Source organism: Hibiscus syriacus, unplaced genomic scaffold, assembly GCF_006381635.1.
Source record: "Hibiscus syriacus cultivar Baekdansim isolate YM2019G1 unplaced genomic scaffold, ASM638163v2 tig00004620_pilon, whole genome shotgun sequence".
Classification (NCBI taxonomy): domain Eukaryota; kingdom Viridiplantae; phylum Streptophyta; class Magnoliopsida; order Malvales; family Malvaceae; genus Hibiscus; species Hibiscus syriacus.
In genome coordinates, this window is record NW_024062020.1 from 55381 (window position 1) to 75753 (window position 20373).

The 20373-nt window shown below is 37.6% G+C and overlaps 1 protein-coding gene across 3 annotated transcripts; it reads right to left on the reverse strand.

Annotated features, from left to right (window-relative positions):
* Positions 1-610: 610 nt before the first annotated feature.
* On the reverse strand, positions 611-20118 carry LOC120195517 (pre-mRNA-processing protein 40A-like). 3 transcript variants are annotated; one of them, XM_039197530.1, is made up of 28 exons: positions 19986-20118; positions 19736-19800; positions 19294-19359; positions 18868-19203; positions 18577-18768; positions 17803-17873; positions 7448-7517; positions 5489-5541; positions 5318-5375; positions 4901-5235; positions 4751-4811; positions 4480-4578; positions 4242-4310; positions 4086-4163; positions 3816-3902; positions 3686-3720; positions 3488-3593; positions 3266-3346; positions 3040-3186; positions 2848-2964; positions 2643-2741; positions 2481-2528; positions 2314-2406; positions 1873-1980; positions 1719-1783; positions 1503-1605; positions 949-1257; positions 611-871 (listed from the first exon to the last, which is right to left on the reverse strand). In XM_039197530.1, exons 2-28 carry the CDS (start codon positions 19766-19768, stop codon positions 737-739), a joined length of 3054 nt encoding a protein of 1017 aa, XP_039053461.1. In that variant the 5' UTR covers positions 19769-19800; positions 19986-20118; the 3' UTR covers positions 611-736. The 3 variants fall into 3 exon arrangements, with proteins under 3 accessions (XP_039053461.1, XP_039053453.1, XP_039053457.1); XM_039197522.1 differs by having other exon boundaries at positions 1503-1644; XM_039197526.1 differs by having other exon boundaries at positions 1503-1644; positions 19982-20118.
* Positions 20119-20373: the final 255 nt, after the last annotated feature.

Genomic DNA, 20373 nt, shown 5'->3' on the forward strand with positions numbered 1-20373 from the left:
GTTTGGAATTTAAAAATAAAATACTTGGCCAGGATACTAATGGCGCTTTGAAAATCGCATTGCGATTATGTATTATCGCGTTGCGAAAGTCAGAATCGCGTTGCGAAAGTCAATATCTCGTTGCGATTTTGTATTATCGCATTGCGATAGTCAGTATCGCATTGCGATAGTCAGTATCGCATTGCAATTTTCCCAATTCGCGTTGCGATTTACTTATTCGCATTGCGAATTGGGAAAATCGCAACGACACTGTAGACTATCGCAACGCGATTTTCAACTATCGCAACGCGAATTTACGATAATGGAGATCGCGTTGCGAATTAACGATCGCATTGCGATTTTGTTGGTCATTTTGGCAAATCCGAAAAAAGTTGGTTAAAATCGTATATATTATATGGGATTTTTGGTCACTGAGATTATTTTCTCTAATTATAATATGCATTCAGCTTAGCTAAAGGACCAAAGCAAGCTTTGTATAAAGCCAACAATAACAATTTGCTTTTGATATGTGGATGTGGGTGACTACAAAATCTAATTTTACTAACTTTTTAGTTTTTTTTTCCCTTTTATCATATCTTGTTTTTTTTAAAAAGGCCAAAAGTTATAGTGATTAGAGTCGAAAATTACTCTGATTGTGAAAAAGAAATACAATGTGTGTAGCAATAAAATCTATAAGAACTAGTTCCATCACCTTGTTTCTCAGCGTTTTTTTTTTATGAAAAAGGTAAATAGGAAACTACTGAATTTCACCATCCTCACCAAGTTCACCATCTTCGAGCTCCTCATAACCACTGTTTCTACGCGACCCATCACGATCTCTCTTGTGCTTTTTATGCCGACTTTCACTGTCGGATTCGGTTGAATGAGCATGCTGACAAGGACACGTTGGAAGAACATTATGACTTGGTTGGATAAATATACAAACATTATCAACGATAGGAGATATACCTTTCTTGATTTCTTGCGGTCGCTACCATGTCTATGAGACTTCTTGGACTCCTCTCTATCATCCTTGTCAGAACTCCCATCATCAGCAGTGCTTTGATGTCGTTTACGGTGTTGTTTCCTGTCTTTTTCCCTGTCCTTTTTCTTCTCTTCTTTATGGCCATAGCTGTCAGATATATCTAAATTCTCACCATCTGTCTCATCCATTTTAGTTCGATCCTTGCCCTTCTCCCTATCACGTTCTCTTTCCTTCTCCTTTCTCTCCTTCTCTTTCCTTTTCTCTTTATCTTCTCTATCTTTCTCCTTTTTAGCCTGAAAGCAACAAGATAAACATCTTCTGATTTAGAAGAACCTACAGTTTTATGCAAAATATGAAATGCAGATCACAGCTCAGGAAAATTAAATGGAAAGCACAAAAAGAAAATCCAATTGTTTAAGCGCTCATACTTGGGGTTTAAAACCAACTAAGCTCACTTCATAGGTATTGAAGGTATTTTATGAATACATGGGATTTTTAACCACCAACTACATGGAAATATTGTTAAAGATTTGGAAACCTTTTCCTCCTCTCTTTTTCGCTCCTTCTCTTTAGCTTTCTCCAGTAAGTGTGCAATGTATTCCTCAAAGATCTCTCTCCTACTGCTCTCTTCTGCAATTGATCTAACAAAAAACATGGCAGGAAACCAAGGGGGAAAGAATCTTAAAAGTGAGATGCTTAAGAATGATAAATAAACGGTTTCTCATCTTTAATGGCAAAGATAAGGGTGAAATACCTATATTCTAAGCTTTCTTCAAAAAGTGGTTTGGAATCCTCCCAATTAGAAGATGCCGTTATCTCCTGCAAAGCAGCCGATGGAAGGACCAGAAGTTAAACAAGTTTACAAAAGCTATACTGCCTGTTTGCATTCAAAATACAATATAACACACCTTATATGTATGCAATAGTTTAGTGAAGTCATCAGCTAGACGTTGACGTTTTTTAGCCTCTTTCTCCTCCCTCTCCTTGGCTCTCTCAAGTAACTCTTCATACACGAGCTGCAAAAAAGTAAAGAACAGACTTCTCAATATTCAGCCACAAGACTTGTGCTCATTTAAACAAACAAATAAAAGTAGGGGGGAAAACCATCCAGCCTACAAACATCATAACAAACTCTGTTTTAAAACCCTAAAGCTCTAAAACTATGACAAAAAGATATGGAATTAGGGGTCTAAACCTCTGATTAAATTGTTAAGTATAAGAACTATAATCAGATGGAAATGTTCTTGGAGGGTTAACATCCATTTAAACAATTCTACCAGAATTCAATGTTTGTTTCTTTCTTTTTCTTTTTTTGGTTGGAAAAATGTATTGCCTTTCCACAGAAGTACCTTTAATTTAATATCTGATATCATTGAGGAACCAACTTCTTCTGAAATAGCAGCCTTGAAGTCTTCAAATGTCCATGAATGAAACATGGTAATCTGGGGGAAAGCCAAGAAGGAGTCAATAACGAAAAATCACCAAGTGACCTTGCAAGATAAATATAGTATCCTACCTTCCCCGACTTCATTGCATCCTTTATACGGGTTTTGTCCTCGTGATACTATCAATGTACAAAAGAAACCATCAGAAACATGACACTCAACTGCTCGAGTAAAATATAATGGGAACATGAGAAAAATGGACAATTCGCACAGAACATATCTGAGGCACACACCTGTTTTTCTAATTCTTCAGCAACATCCTCGAACAAATCTTTTGGTGTTGAACCAGATGTGTTAGATGCAACAGCAAGATATTGAGGCAAATCTTTCACCTAGAAATCATAAAACAAAGAGACTAAGCAAAAGCTACTGCTGAAAAAGGCAAAACACATTGATTCAAACCCACTCGTACTGTAAAACAAGTTAATAGATAAAAACCTTCAAACTATAGTCTCGCCAATAAGTTTTAGCCGTAAGAGTGCCATCAGCAACATGATCTTCCATTAGCTGACGAAATGCATCACGGTTTTTGCGCTCGGCACGTCTCAATTGTTCCTAAATTTCGCCGGAAGACAAAAAGGTAAGAACACAGATTAGTAGCAAATTAATAATCATAGAAAGCATTTCTACCTTTTGCATCTTCTTTTTTTCCTCGTCTTCCTTCTCTAAGTCATGAATGTAGTCCTGGAATATTAGCAGCCGGTCAATTTTTTCAAGACGTGAGCATCTTTCATCATCCTCCAAGCGATCTTGAACTTTCCTCCACAGGCTATTTGCCTGCAGATTGAAAGGAAAAAAATCATGCTAATGATCCTTACAAAGGAAATAAATAAAAATCTTCTTTGTATGTGTTTACCTTAATAAAATCACAGGATTCCAGAAATTTTCTATATTCTGCTATATTACGCCTTTTTTCCTCTGCAGCATGTTCCCTTTCCTGCATTAAATAAGAAAAGTAAGATTACAAACATGAAGATGTTTCCTTTTTTTCTTATTAGATATTTGCCAAGGAATATAGTGAAAGCACTGCAATGCTTTGCTTAAGACATGAAATATGCGAAAAGTACAAAACCATTACCTTCCTCTCAAGATCCACTATATAGCTTTCAAAAAGATCTTCCCGATCTCTGGCTCGTTCAACAGCCTTAAACCGCTCATCATTTTCAAACAAACTTTGAGCTTTGCTGAACACGTAAAAGCTTAGTTAGAATAAATATTTCCACATTTTGAATAACGAGGAATCTCTTATTCCCATAATATACAGAAAAATAACAACCTCCATCTCATGGATGAAGTTAGTTCCGTGGAATCCTGGGATGAAGTCAAAGCACAAAGAAAGCATTAGGTCAAGTAAAAATGTATACAGGGAAAAGAAAAGAAGATGATATGAACTTCATGCAACATACTTCCAGCATTTTTGTGAACTCCTCCCGAGCCTTCTTCAGTCTCATGCGCCTTTCCTCAGCTTCTAACTTTTTTCTTTGACCCAAATACTATTAATAGTATTAATTTCATGTCAGAACAGAATAGGATAATGTTTGATTTAACTCCAAAACATTTATTTACAGAAGAATAAAAATTTAAGTGTTAAGAGCGAACTTATAGCAATCCAACGACATGCATAACAAAATGATACCACGTAGCTGAGATAGTGAGATTCCTGGGGTAACATTTACCTCATTAAAGGCTTGCTTCCGCTCACCAAGTGTCTTCAAAGCACCATACCTTTTGTCATTAATTATTTCCCTCATTGCCTAGAAAAAAATTTTAATCAGTAGAAACAAACATGCTGAGAGGATAAAGGTGGGAGGAAGGCAAAGGATCAAGGATACCTGCTCCCAAGTCCAATCAGATTGCACATTTGCAGATTCAAGGAGTGATTTGAAAGCATTTTTTGCCTCCTGAAAGCATGTGAGAAAATATAAAAAAAAATGCAAGAATTGCTATTGATCCAGTCAATTGCAGAATTTGCATCACAGTTCTCTGTATTTAGGGTTAAAAAAGAACAAAATTTAAGCTCAAGTGATTTGGGGGGCCCGGGGGGGGGAAGAGAAGTGTCTAGAAAGTTACCAGCTTATTTGCATATACTAAAGGCTCATCATCCAGAAGTTTCTCTTCTACGGGAGTCACATTAACTTTTCCAGCAGTTGTCATCCCCTTTTTCGCTTCCTGCAAAAACAAACAACAAAATAAACCAAATATCTCACTTACAATGGTAAGTATAGTAACTTTTTTTTTTTCCTAAAATAGAAAAGAAGTCTTTAAAAAGATTATTTTGTCCCTCAGAAATGGTTGACCGAAAGAAGAGAGCTGTGAAATGGAAGTGTTTCAATGAATATACCTCAATGTCTTGAAGAGAAGCTCCATCTGTGTCTTGAGTTGCTATAGGTTCCAAGCTTCTTCTGAAGTGAGGATACAAAATGATGTTAATTTCAACAACATTAGTGAAACCACAGAGAGATTAAATAAAAAAATCAATAGAAGCCCATACGTGACTGCTGTGTTAGCACTGACAGAAGGAACAGAAACAGTGGAACCTCCAGAGGGAACAGCAGGTAAAGGTGACACAGACACTGCCCCTGGTGCATCTGTAGTAGCAGATTGTGAAACAGGAACAGCTGTTGGTCCAGATACTGAAGTGGATGAAGAATTAACAACAGGCATAACTGAAACCAGGCTTGAATCCTGCAAAGTGTTGGAGCTCAAAGAAATAGCTGTAGAAGGCATCTCAGATGCAGAGCCTGCAGCAGCAACTGGAGCTTGAGGCACTCCTGAGCCTGATGGGGTTCCTTGGCTAGCTGCTGCCTGAGCTTGCTCACGTGCTAACTGGAATTAAAGATTAAAAGTTATATCAAAAGGGTAAAGGACCAGGTAAAGAGACAAATAATCATAAATCACAAGGACGAACCTTCAATTCCTCAGGTATTGTCCACTTAGACTGCTTTGTAACCTTGTTGTAATAATATCTACAAAAGCAATCTCTTGATCACATATCAATCATGAAAAAAAATCTAACAGAATAACAATGTGGATTATAATAAGACATTTTACAATAATTTAAAACAGGGTTCAAACATACTTTCTTCCCTCTGTAGTTGTGAATTCCTTCCAAACTGTGGATGCATCAGCTCTCTGTTTCAGAAAAAAAAACCAATTAAGCAATGAAGAGAAAATAGTAATGAAAAAAAAAAGTTCAGAAAATACCATGATCATACAAAGGAGTGGCATTATATAAGTCTGTAACTTCCTCAAGGAAGTTGCTAACAATGAATACATACATATGCTGATGGAAAAAATAGTTACAAATGGAACAAATTATATCATGACCTTGTTAAGAAAGACTGTCAGTTTCATCCATTTAAATCCCCAGAAAGGGAGAGGATGGGAGTATATGCAACTGAAAGCGGTCAAAGAAGCTACTCTACTGTGGTCAAAGATAACAACACTAGTACATACAAAATGGTTTCGCTTGTAAAAGTCCAAACCTGAAAGGGTCAACGAAGGGTCAACTAAACAACTCAGTGATTGCTAGGAGTAAGCCCATAGGCATGCCAAAGCTTTTGTTCACCAACTACTATGCTATAACCACCCCTAGAGAACTTCACTAGGCTAGGGATGAATGGAGGTAAAAGAACTTGTGCCTAAATTCCGCACCATGATCCTAATATCAAATTATCTAACTTCATTCGAAACTAACTGGAGGAACAGTTATCTTTGGGTGATAATTTGGTACAAGTAATCTCCAAATGCTTCTTCACTTGATGAATGTGCTAGAATTCATCTTGAAGTCTTAACTTGCATACTGATAACATCATCCAAAATTAGAAGGTAACATATCTCATTTAGTTAAACAAGTAGTAAAAACCCTTTTCCTTGAGGTGCAACAGTGAACCAAGACAAAATTGTATGTTTTCGATACAAATAGCAAAGCCTTTCACTGGGCCAAATCTTGGAAGATGATTCCATGCCAAGTAAAATACTCGGTGTATTTTCCAGGAATTCTTTAACATCCTAGGCAACTAACATCACATTTCTACCTCCTCTGTGCCTCTTAAAGGAGAAAACAAATTCTTGAGCCAATATGACCAAAAAAACATATACTGAACATTAAATTCCATTCCGAAGCAATATTTACAGAATCATGGCAACAAGTATGAAAATAAAGATAACTGATAAATTACAGCAAGAGCCTTTGACCCAGCATCTCATACCTCCAAAATCAGTAGCCATTATGTACCTGTGGAACTCTTTACATACCTTTACAAGCATATGCTTGCAACAATGAAACCATAACAGAGGGAAAATGGAACAATTAACGTCATTATCAAACAAGAAGAGGAGTGAACAACAAAGAAGTCTTGATCGGATACAAATACACAATCAATACCATAACAAATTCCTTTACATCAATCCACAGAACTCATTACAGTACAAAATATAAACCACATTTGTCCAAAATAAGATAAATGATTAGATAAATACATGGACTACCAAAGCGACAAGGAAAGAAAGAAATATATAGAGGTAATTGAAGTGTAAAACTAGATTAGGTAACAGAATTGTAAAACTAGATTAGGTAACTTTGTTAAGAGAAGGGAGGGGGATATTATTACCATCCTAAGCTTCACTAACAGAGTATGAAATGAAACGAAATGAGAACAGTTAATCAAGACACCTAAATAGTATGTCTATATATCTAATCATTCCTCATAAAGAGTTCCCCATACAATAAACAAGATGTAAATAGCAAAATGTTGCCTGCCTTGAGAAAAGTGAAGGCCCGCCCTCAAAGTGACCATTTAGAGCAGTCGTTAAATTTCTCCAACTTGCCATGACATCTACAAACCAATTCCAAAACACGCAAAGAAAGAAGAATTCACATAAAACAAATTTGAAGATGGTAAGAATGGCTACAGTCTCAGCATCCATTAAAGGGGCAATTATGTAAATAACATATCACAACAAAATCGAGGTTAACAGATCATGGAGCATAAAACTTTAACAGAGGAAACAGCAACTAGATGCTAATATGCCTCACCTCTATTGGTGTCATCAGTTCCAGAGGCTTTTCCCAACTAGATTGTCTTGTCTTCTTGTTGTAATAGTATCTGCAGATACGTAAAAAACAATAACCAAATCTTCCTCATAAAATATTGTAGGAATTATAGAATTGTATGAGCTGTTACCATCCCTTTAGTTAAGGGATTCTATAAATATTCTTTCAATCCCTTATTTTATGGGATCATATCTCCTAGGATTAGTATCTTTCCTAACTTAGGGTTTCCTAATTTAGAGACATAGTTTGTATATATAGATGCAATACGTTGTATTGAATTCATAAGGAAAAACAGAGACTTGCTCTGATTTCTACAAATATAATTGTCCGAATAACTTTAAATCTAAGTACATAGCAAAATGTGAGAAAAAATCACAATAATGCGGGAAAAAGGCATAGTTCATCTTAGTTCTTGTGTTAGAACCCCACAGCAAAACGGCATTGCCGAAAGAAAAAATAGACACCTCCTTGAAGTTACTCGCTCTCTTTATTTACCACTAATATTCCCAAATATTTGTGGGGGAAGCCTTTTTTTTTATAGGAAGTTAAGGCCTCGTTAAAAACCCCCTTTCATGATTAACGAAACACCAATTGGTGTTCCTTAATCAGCGGAAGGAGAAAAATAGTGCCTCATAATTCATTAATAAGTAAAAGATTACATAATGTTTAAAACAAAGAAGCCCCTTACAAAAACAACCCGAAACACACCAAAGAACACATCTTTCACTCAATTAAACAATATCCCAACCCAACAAACAATAACTACCCAATGTTATCATCCTCTTTCTAAACGATTTTTTACCACTATGGATATAACCTTTTATGAGCAGGATCCATCCCTATTTCACTCCGGCTGAAATTCACAAGGAGACATGGAGGGATTTTTAGCCACTTCAGGTATCTCCTCCTAATCTTCATTCTCAACCTTCAGAATTGCCATCATTTTCGCCTTTACCTACAGATTTGTCACCCGTGACTACTCCCATTGATTCTCCTGTAATACCTATCACTAATTCACCCACACCTACTTTAAACACCCTTCCTGAAAATACACCTACTCCATTGAAAGTCTTCCAAAAACATCACCCAAACAGCTTCGTGTCTACACAAGGAAAAGAAAACATATCCTTAAGGCTGTTTGCAATCTGATTCTTGCCGAGAATTAGATTTGGGTCCAGCTGCCGAAATGGAAGAAGTAATCAGTAAGTCCACTTCTCCTACTCTAGATGACTTCCCTATTGCTATTAGAAAAGGGGTTAGACAGTACACCAAGCATCCTATTGGAAAGTTTGCTGGTTATAATTCATTGATGTCTTCTTTTGAAGCATTTACAGAAACCTTGGATAAAGAACAGGTTCCCACAAGCATAGCTGAAGCTCTAAAGGATCCAAAATGGAGAAGGGCTATTGAAGAGGAAATTTGTGCACTAGAGAAAAATGTTACTTGGACTGTTACAAAACTTCCTCAAGGAAAAAAGGTTGTTGGCTGTAAATGGATCTTTGTTGTAAAGTATAACTGGTAGTATCCAATGATACAAAGCTAGACTAGTGGCCAGAGGCTTTACGCAAACATATGGGATAAATTTCACATAAACTTTTGTACAAAGCTTTACACTGTTCGAGTACTCCTAAGCTGGCTGTAAATTGCGATTGGAAATTACACCAACTTGATGTAAACACATTTCTTAATGGAAAGCTAGAGGAAGAAGTCTATATGAAATTACCACTTGGCTTAAAGTCTGTTGAAGGTAGCAACAAGGTTTGCAAGCTCAACAAGTCTCTATACGGGTTAAAACAATCACTCAGAGCTTGGTTCGAGAGGTTCACTAAAGTCATTCTTAAAAACGACTACAAGCAGTTCCTTGCCGATCATACTCTTTTCATCAAGGTAACTTCTACAAATAAGAAAGCTATCCTAATTGTGTACGTAGATGACATAATTCTTACTGGAGATGATGAGGAAGAGATTAGCAATTTGAAGAAGTTGTTAAACAGGGAATTCGAAACAAAGGACTTGGGAAAGCTAAGGTATTTCCTAGGAATGGAGGTGGAAAAATCAAAAGGACTTGTGATCAACCAAAGAAAGAATGTACTTGATTTACTCAAAGAAAATGGTTTTCTTGGTTGTAAGCCGACTGATACACCAATGGAGTCAAACTTGAGATTTAACAAAGAAGATGGGTCCTTAGTAGACAAAGAGAAATTTCAAAGATTAGTTGGGAAACTAATTTACTTATCCTTGACAAGGCCAAATATAGCCTTTCCCGTAAATGTGATAAGTCAACACATGACTAATCCTACTGAAAAGCATATTGCAGCAGCAATTAGAATTCTCAAGTACTTGAAGAAAACTCCAGGACACGGCTTAATGTTTAAGAAGACACATGACAAAATTGTTAAGATTTTTACACTCTGGTTGGGCCGGAGATCTCACTGAAAGAAGATCCACTAGTGGCTACTGCACTTCTGTTTGGGGTTACCTTACAACTTGGAGAAGTAAGAAACAATCTGTTGTTTCAAGAAGTAGTGTTGAAGATGAATTTAGAGCACTAGCATTGGGATTATGTGAAGGAATTTGGCTACTTAACTTACTAAAAGAACTTGGCACTAATCAGGAGGATCACTTTGAAGTTTTGTGTGATAATCAATCTGCCATTCAGATTGCCCAGAACCCAGTTCAACATGACTGAACAAAGCATGTTGAGATTGATAGGCATTTTATTGCTGATCAAGTCAACAAAAAGACACCCACCCTTTCATACATTCCTTCAGAAGGACAGATTGCAGACATTCTTACTAAAGATTTGCCAAAGCCTATTTTCAATAAATTCCTATTCAAGCTGGGATTATACAATGTATATTCTCCAGCTTGAGGGGGTGTTGGAATTAGAGAATTATATGAGCTCTTACCATCCTTTAGTTAAGGGATTTTGTAAATATTCTTTCAATCCCTTATTTTAAGGGATCATATCTCCTAGGATTAGTCTCTTTCCTAATTTAGAGAAATATTTTGTATATACAAATGCAATACGTCCTATTGAATTAATAAGAAAGGACATTCTTCTGTTGGGGAGAGCTGGACGATTTTCGTTGATAATCTTAGTAAGAGGATTTCAAGAGGAAAGTTAAGGGAAATATTTCATTATTATGGTCAAGTTGTGAGGATTTTCATTCCAAAGTTTACTCTGAAGCCAAGGTATACAAATTCTACCTTTGCGTTTGTTCAGTTTGCAAGTGAGGAAGGGAGAAGGAGGGCTATACAGTTTGTAGATGAAACTTGGATTGACGGGAAAAGGGTTACAGTAGGGATAGAAAAATATCGAAAAAGTCGGGAAGGAGAAGCTTCTGAAGGTAGGACTGAGAGGATCCGTTCAAAGGCATTAAGGGTGGAGAAAACAAAATGACTGAATCATGTTGGATCTTTGGGTAATTTGAGGGATAGTAGATCATACAAGGAGGTGGTGGAAACGATTAATGGAAAGGAGAGTGAAAATGTTACTGAGGGAGTTAGAGACAGAACAATGAAGTCTGCAAATGGGTTAAGGAATATTTGGTAGATGCACATTCCTAAGGAGGATTCGGACTGGGTTAAAAGGTCCTTTACAGGGGTAATCAAGCTTCCATTCGAGCAGGATTTTGTACAGAAAGCTTTGGAGAATGAAGGTATGCAGGTTAAAATAGCGAGATGGGGTTATGCATGGAATGCCTGTGTCGTTACGTTTAATTCGATTGAAGAGTATTCCGAGGTATGCGCACAAAAACAGGAGGATCTGTTTTACTGGTTTGAATGGATGGCTCCATTGTTGAATGAAAAGGGAGTGCCATTGGCGTTCTGCCTAGTGGAATTAGTGGGGTTGCCGTTATTGTGCTGGAACGGGGAGTTTCTGGAGAAACTTGTTCAGAAATGGAAATTCATTTGCATTAAAGAATCCTCAAAAAACAGGTCAAACCTATCATTGGCGAGAGTTTTGATTAGGGTGGCGAGTCCATTTGACGTCCCGGAATCGGTCACGGTTGGGTCCTACGGCAGATCATACAAAGTCAAAGTCATATTGGGTTCGATTGATTCAAAATCGGAGTATTTCTCAGGGGAGAAGGCTGGTGAAATTTCAAAATTTGGGAACAGTGATAATGATTTTTCCGAGGAAGAGAGAAGCCGCCGACAGTCACTGGAGGAAGTTGACAATCGCAAGAAATCTGAGGACTCTAAGCATAAGGTAGATGGGTGGCTTGATCAGGGTCAGAGTAGTTGGCTGAAAGAGGGGGACGAGGAGCAGTTTATTCCAGAAAAATCAAATATTGATACCTATATTTTTGGGTTGTCAAATTTTCTTGGAAAAGGAAAATATCATAAAGGGGATCACGTGGGTCTTGGGTTGAGGGAAGAAATGGGCCTTCATGTTCAAGCCTAAGAGGATGATAGTTGGAGTTCAAAGTCAAATATGAAGACTTTGTGTCCTTTAGGGCCTGCGTATAATTTAAAGTGGATTGGTGAAGGGTCCAAAGGAAGATTTATTCCCCATTTAAACAGGAATTTTAATAAGCCAAGGAATGAAGTGGTGGAGGATGGGGTGGACTTGGACAAGGTGGTTAAGAATGTGGTAGATACAGAGGTGGAAAAGGAAGCTTTACCAGTTGAACCAGCTGGAATTCAGCAACTAGAAATTTCTAAGGGTTTGTTATCAAATGGTCTAAGGAGCTGGAGTCCTTTGGCTCATTTATCTAGAAGTTTGGCTATTAGAACCGTTCCGGTTGGAAGGTGGAATAGAGGTAATTGTAATAGAGTGTACAGAAGAACAAAAGTAAGAAAGGTTTGGTACAATCCGAGTAGAGAAGAAGGGTTGTTGCATTCAGTTGAGCTGATTGACCAAAATGGAAAAGCATCCAATCATATCGTGAACACTCATTCGGTTCCAATTTTAATGGAGGAAGGTAACATTTTTGTAGATGAGGAAGGTGGTTCTTCTCCAAAAGAAGATGCTGATAAATTCCAGCATTCTGAGAGTGGAGAAGAGGTTCAAGCAGGTTGCTTATCTGGAGCAGGGGCAGGGAAACAGAGAAGGAGAAAGAGAAGGAGAGAGAAGGATTTTAATAAGGGAAGCATTGGATGTGGTTAGTTCTCCTACGGCCTACTCTCCTTTCTCGTTGTTTTTGGATGAGGCATTGGCCACGTGGGAAGTTAGTAGGATGCTGGGGATTTCTTTCAAAGAGGAGAAGAAGGCTTTTTTGGAGGGGGATAGTAGGAATTGTTGAAAGTAACGGTTTGGGATTTGGTGCTACGTAGTTCAGAGGCTGTTGGGTTTTTATTGTTTTGTTTTTATGACAGTTATCAATATTATTTCATGGAACATTAGGGGGCTGGGGAAAAAGGAGAAATCCAGAGCAGTGTCCCGTTTGGTGAGAAAGAATAAGTCGTGCATCGTACTCATCCAAGAAACAAAACTAGCTAATTGTTCTATGGCTCTTAGGAGAAGGATAGGGGGGAATTTTCTTAAGGGAGGAGTTTTTTCATCAGCTAATGAGACTACAAGTGGACTGTTGGTACTGTGGAATGAGAATGAATTTGAAGTTTCCGAAACTCATATAAGTGGCAGATTTATAGCTATATTTGGGAAGTTTAAGACTATGGAAGATGAGTGTGTGATTATAAATGTATACGGTCCGTCAATTGAATCAGAAAAGAAAGAATTTTTCAGGGATTTGGTGGAGTTTGTTTCTGCTCAAACTATTTCAATTTGCATTGGGGGGGACTTCAATTTGTATCTTGATCCGGCTGAGAAGTTGGGAAGGTCTCAAAATTGGCATTTTGTGGATATTCTTAGAAATTTCCTGCAGTTAACGAATCTAATTGTTCTTCCTTTGGTGGGTGGAAGTTTTACTTGGTGTAATAATAGAGAAGATTCAACTTGGGTCAGACTGGATAAGTTCTTAATTTCTGGGAATTTTCTTACTAATTTTCCGAGGGTAGTGCAAAGACTGTTACCTAGGTCTCTATCTGATCACAATCCAGTTTCTTTGGAGGAATCGTCTGTGGAGTGGGGCCCTAAACCTTTCAAATTTTATAATTATCTATTAGAGGAAGAAGGTTTTGAGGACTTGGTTAAATCAACCATGGATGGCTTGAGGGAGAGGAACAAAAGAAGTGTCATCTTCAGTATTCTACAGGGAACTAAAAAATCAATTAGAATCTGGTCAAGCAGGAAATTTAATGGGATTTCTGAGTCGATTGAAGATTTTGAAAGGCAAATAAATGAGTTGGAATTTAAGACGCAAGGTAGTAGTCTCTCTACTCATGAATGGGAACAGGTCAAGCAGCTTAGATCAGATCTATGGAGGTTATACAGGATTGAGGAAAGTATTTGGTTTCAAAGAGCAAGAACAAGATGGATTAAAGATGGGGATAGAAACACAAGATTTTTTCACTTGTGTGCTCTAAATAGAAGTAGAAGAAATGCCATTACTAGCTTGAAGATCAATGGAAATGTTTTTCATATCCTATCTTGATTAAGACTCATATTTCAGAGTTTTTCAAGACCGAGTATAATTCAATTTTGACAATGGAAGTGGAGAACTTACTTTTGGACTTTACAAAACTGTCACGGGATCAGGCATCTAAGTTAGAGGAGCAGTTTTCAGAACAGGAGATTTGGCAAGCAGTTGCTACTTCGGATAGCTCTAAATCTCCAGGACCGGACCGGTTCACAATGGGTTTTTTTAAAAAATGCTAGCCTGCATTAAAAGAGCATGTGTTGAAATTTTTTTAAGATTTCTATATAGGGAGGAAGTGGGAGCATGGGGTAAATCATGCTTTTATTACTCTAATTCCGAAGAAATTAAATCCGGAAAATATAAAAGACTTTAGGCCAATTAGCCTTGTGGGCAGTTTGTACAAGATTCTATCAAAAGTCTTATCTAAGAGATTAAGCTGTTGTGTTGGTGATGTCATTAGTCCTTCCCAGTTCGCTTTTATACCGGGGAGACAGTTGTTGGATTGTGTCTTTATTGCTAATGAAGGGATCGACTATTGGAGAAAACAAGGGCTACAAGGGGTGGTACTAAAAGTTGACTTTCAGAGAGCCTACGATTCTGTTAAATGGCCTATTCTACTCAGAGCAATGAAGGAGATGGGATTTGGTATGAAATGGTGCTCACGGATCTCTCAGTGTCTTTCCTCAACTTCTATTTCGGTTCTTGTAAATGGCTCCCCCTCGGATGAGTTTTCTATGGCTAAAGGGCTTAGACAAGGATGTAGTCTCTCGTCGCTTTTATTTAATATAGTAGGGGAGCTGCTGCATTTAATGCTTTCTAAACCAGTGGATAAAGGTCTGTTCCAAGGTTTTGTAATTGGGAATTCTGAAAATTCATTTCGGCTATCACATCTTCAGTTTGCTGACGATCTCATCATTTTTTGTCAAGCTTCACTTGCCCAGATTAAAAACGTTAAAATAATTTTGAGGTTTTTCAGTATAATGGCGGGGTTGCATTTAAATTTAGCGAAGAGTAAACTTTTTGGGATTAACGTTGATGAGGAAATCCTATCTGATTGGGCGTTGGAAGTGGGATGTTCAGTTGATCGTTTTCCAACAGAATATTTGGGACTCCCCATCGATGCTAGGAAGAATTCGGAAGCTTTATGGGAGCCAGTCGTTAAAAAATTTAATTCTAAACTAGCCGGGTGGAAAGCTTCTTCTCTTTCTTTGGCTGGTAGGACTAGGGATGGCAAAAAAACCCGAACCCGACGGGGAAAACCGAAAACCGAATTAAACGGGTCGGGTTCGGGGATGATAAACGGGGACGGGGACGGGGACGGGAAAACCCATTTATTTTAAACGGGGACGGGGACGGGGACGGGTTTGGTAATCCCCGCCCCGATTACCCGCCCCGATTACCGGCCCCGATACCCGACCCGATAAATATTAAAAATAATTATTTATATATATATATATAATATTAATAAATTTAATTTAAATAAAAAATATATTTATATATTTAATTTAAATATATATATATATACCCGACCCGATTCTCGGCCCAATACCCGACCCAATACCCGGCCCAATACCCGTTTAAATAACCATTTATGCTAAACGGGGATACCCGTTTCCCCGCGGTTTTCCCCGATTACCCGACGGGGATCCCCGTTTAAATCCCCGCGGTTTTTTAAACGGGGACGGGTACCGGTTTTTTAAACGGGGACGGGGACGGGGGGACCAATACCCGGCCCGAACCCGGCCCGTTGCCATCCCTAGGTAGGACAGTCCTATTGAAGTCTGTGTTATCTTCCCTGCCCATATTCTTCTTATCGTTTTTTAAAATGCCTTGCAAAGTAGGCAAGAAGTTAAATTCTTTAATGGCTAAATTTTTATGGGGTGACAACGAGGATAAGAGGAAGATTCACTGGGTTAATTGGAGTTCAGTTTGTAAACCTATGAGCAGTGGTGGCCTTGGAGTTCTTGATTTGAATCTTACGAATCGAGCACTATTGGGGAAATGGGTGTGGAAGTTCGCAAATGAAAAGAATTTCGTATGGAAAAGAATGATATGTAGCAAGCACAAGATCAGTTGCAACTCGATGTCTATCAGCAAGATTATTTCACCTAGATCTTCTTGGATTTTGAGAAGTATTGGCAACAATTTTTGGAAGAATGATTCGATGGGTTTATGTCTTAGATCAAATTCAAAGCTGCAAGTTGATAATGGAAAGTCTATTTTATTTTGGATTGATCCGTGGATGGAAGAGGTTCTTCTAAAAAAATCTTTTCCCTAGAATCTATGCATTATCTCCTAACAAATGGGGCAAGGTTGTTGAATTTGGCAGTCATGAATCAAATTGTTGGGTGTGGAATATTTGCACTAAGAGGAATTTGTCTGACTGGGAGTTGGATCAATGGATGGATTTGATGTTGAAATTGAAGGATATAAAAATTTCAGATTCTGTAGAGGATAGTCTCTTGTGGTCAGCTAGTGGGGATGGATTATTTTCGGTCAAATCTTGCAGGAATGCGCTCGGGTTGGAAGTTGGGAACAAGGATCTGCGGTCAAAGGGGATGTGGTTGGGACTGTCCCCACCAAGGGTTGAAGCCTTTCTTTGGCAGTTAGCCCATCAGAAAGTGGCAATAAAAGTGGAGTTGGTTAACAGAGGAATGTCCTTAGGGGAAGATATCCTTTGCCCATTTTGTAAGAAGCATGAGGAATCAGTGCAGCATTTGTTTATTACGTGTAATGTAGTTTGGGAATTATGGAATAAGGTAATAAGCTTTTGGGATTTATCTGTAGTTTTACCTAAGGACCCTCTTTCTTTACTTATCTCGTGGGGGAATTTGAGGGTGAATTCATTGATTTGGAAGTTTATCCCGGGAGTCATTTTTTTGGTCTATTTGGAAAGCAAGAAATGAGATTGTGTTTGAAGGATTATCTCTTGATAGGATTTCTCTGTTTTTCATTGTAAGATTTAGGCTATCTAAGTGGCTTAAAGCCAAGTATAATAAAATTCCTATACATGAGGATTTGCTCATTGGGGATCCTTCACTTGCAGATGGAATTTCGGTTTCTGAATTAAAGGATTGCTCTGTGCTTTGCTAGCTACCCCTGTTGATTTTTTGAAGATGAACGTCGATGGAGCTGTAAGGTTAAGTGACTCGGTTGGTGGTATTGGAGGTATCCTTAGGGATTGGAATAGTTGCACTCTGTTGACTTTTTCAGAGAATATCGGTCAAGGTTCCCCACCAGTTATTGAGTTAAAGGCTATTAAAAGAGGCATTGAAATCTTTTTGGCATCACGATGGTTTTCTGTCACTAGGCTGATTGTTGAGAGTGATTGCAAGTCAGCAGTGGAGTGGGTTCACTTTCCGGCGTTGGCACCTGTTTTCTTATTGCCTCTAGTTAAAGAAATTCTATCACTCTTCTCTAAAAAGGTGTTGTTAATTAGATTGATTCCAAGGGCTTGTAATGGGGAGGCATATAGTTTAGCAAAGATGGGGATTGGTTGATTGTAAGACTATAGATACTTGTTATTTTCCTTCCCAGTCAGTAGGTTTATCAAGTAGGTGGAGTTATTAAGTTTTATGTCAGGATTTCTGGTGTATTTGTTAAGTTTTATGTAATTTTGGTTAAGCAATAAAACGAGGCACTCTTTTCCTCCCTCCAATAATGGATCCTTTCTGTTGGGAAAGGGCTATCTATGAGGGAGGTTTTTAATGAGGCATTCTATTCCTATCAAAAAAAAAAACAGAGACTTACTCTGATTTCTACAAATATAATTGTCCGAATAACTTTAAATCTAAACACATAGCAAAATGTGAGAAAAAATCACAATAATGAGGTACTGTACAAAGTTACCTTCTTCCATCAACTGATGTATGCTCTTGCCAATCAGAAGATTGCAGAGTAAGGTTAGGAACATTTGCGACCTGGCATGCCAAAGTGAAGGGAAAAAAAGAGATTTAATAGAATGGAAAGATGAGTACAGTAGAGACAAAAAATTGCATTAGATGAAAAAATATAATGGAAACTAAGTTCCAAGATGCTAACAAATTGAAGGTGTTCTATTGTTAAATTTGGATCAGAAACAGTTTGAGAATGTGTAATGTATATACAATTTCTATTTTAAATGCAATGTACAGAAATTAAGGAACTCAAGCTCATAGAATACATAAAATTCATATTTACTCACTGAAGATAAAGTTCACTCAAACCTACCATGTCATAAAAAAATTCTATAAAACAACAAAAAGAATAGATATATGTATTTATTATCCAATGATCAAATCACAAGGAAAAGATGAAGATATGACGGGCTCAAGAGGGTTTAAGTCTGTTATCTTTCCTATTTAAAGTTTTCTTTTGGTTATTTATGTCCTTTTTCTTTGTTTTGATTCTCCTTGCTCAATTTTTTCTCAAGATTTATCAACTTTGTAAGCAACCTGAACTTCTTAGGAAAGTTCTCACCCAGAATTTAGTTTATTATTTAAATAAGTTTCTGACCAGCACAACAAGTCAACATTAAGGAGAGTATAAAGCATTTAAACTAAACACCAAAAATTACACATGGCATAACCTCGTTAAATTTCAGCTTAGTATACTATATTTATGTCTCAGGGAAGAAGCACTTACCGCATCAGCAGAAGAAAGGGGAGGCTGTTGGCTAGTCTGTTGTATTGGTGTAGCAAGTGAAACACTCTGGTTTCCAGTTGACAACCAAGGTTGCATGGAAACTGGGGCAACAGATGCATGCACTTGAGATATAGGCTGAAACTGGGAAGGTGTGCCAACATTCTGTGGCAAGCCAAAAGAAGATGGTGCAAACTGGGAAACCATAAAATATCAGAGAAGGTGCAAAATATTCCAGATGTAAAGACAACAAATGGAAAAATAGAAATATAGGTACAACTAAAAAGGTCTTACACCATATGATGAAGACGGGGGCATTCCAGGGGCTCCTACACCAGGCATATGACTATTCAAAGGGGGGGCAGATTGATGCGAATGTGGCAGTTCAGATGTAAAAGGTCTGTTTGTTTGACCATATGGTACTTGTACAGACTGTTGTAAAGGTGTAGAAAGACCAGGTTGATTTGGCCGGGGTTGATACTGCTGCATTGGCTGAGAAAACTGCATCTGCAAATTTTGAACAGCTGGCATCCCAGCATTTGGAGAAGGAACCTGCCCAACAGGTCGGAACTGTTGGGAAGCAGCTGGAACAAAGTGCTGTCCTTGCTGTGTTGGGGCCACTGGTCGAAACTGTGATGGAAAATTTCACACACAATGCGTTCATTAAGTTGCTATCACAAGATGAAAAAAAAAACAGTCACTAAAAAAAGGAGCAACTACCTGTGAAGATAAGGGAGAGCCATAACTTTGAGGTACCATGGATCCAACTGCAGGAGGCCAATGTGGCTGGGACAGAGGACAGCAAAAAAAAGTTCTAGACATCTTAGACCTTAATCTAAAAACTAGAATAAAGGAGATTACTTATGTATGTACTTTATGCAAAAACAACATCCATTTCTCATTAATATTAAAAACAATAATGCCAGCGCCACTAAGAGAATCTTGTCAAAGTCAGAGCTAGTAATTGATACATTCAAGTTATTTCTAACTATTTCCAAGAAGAAAAAAAGAATAATAAAAAGCCTTACGTGATGTACATAAATTTTGATAAATTTGGACAAGACATGCAACAGCAACCAAGATTTAACCCCAAAAGAAAACATAATCTTAGACAATAATCTAGATTATATAAATAAAGCAAAAAACCTAATAAGCAGGCTACCTGAGCACTAGATGGTTGAGAATTGTTGGCCATTCCAGAACATATGCAAAGTTTACCTCAAATACCTGCAAAAAGAGTCAATAAAGAACGATCATAAAAGGTTTTCGAAAAATGTTGAGAAAGCATCCAAGTCCCATGAGTTCCCGATATAATCAATCATTAACCGAGAAAACCAGGAAAAAAATTACTCCAAATCAATCGCATAAAGTAACTGAAATAAAGAATTTAAAATTGGATTATTATTACTTAGGAATATCAAGCGCAGATGAAAGAGTTCCAATCTGCGGGAGAGCTTAGATCTCAGTAACGAAATTTCAGGTGCTAGGGTTTAAGAGAGGACTAGGTTGAATTAAGAGGAAAAAATATATTTTCTTCTTCCGGAAAATATACTAAAAAGTTATTTTATCTTTAATTTCCGGTTCTGCCACTTATACCTTTGACGGGTACACCTGACCTTATCCAAGGTTCTCCGGGTCGGTTCCGAAACAAACCCACTCACTATTTATTTCGGGTCAACTCATTTTCATTTCTATAACTACATAAATGATCATCTGATGTTGAACAAATTTTCATTTTGTCATTCAACTATGAAATATTATGTTTTAATCACTAACATTATGATACTACATTTTTATAAT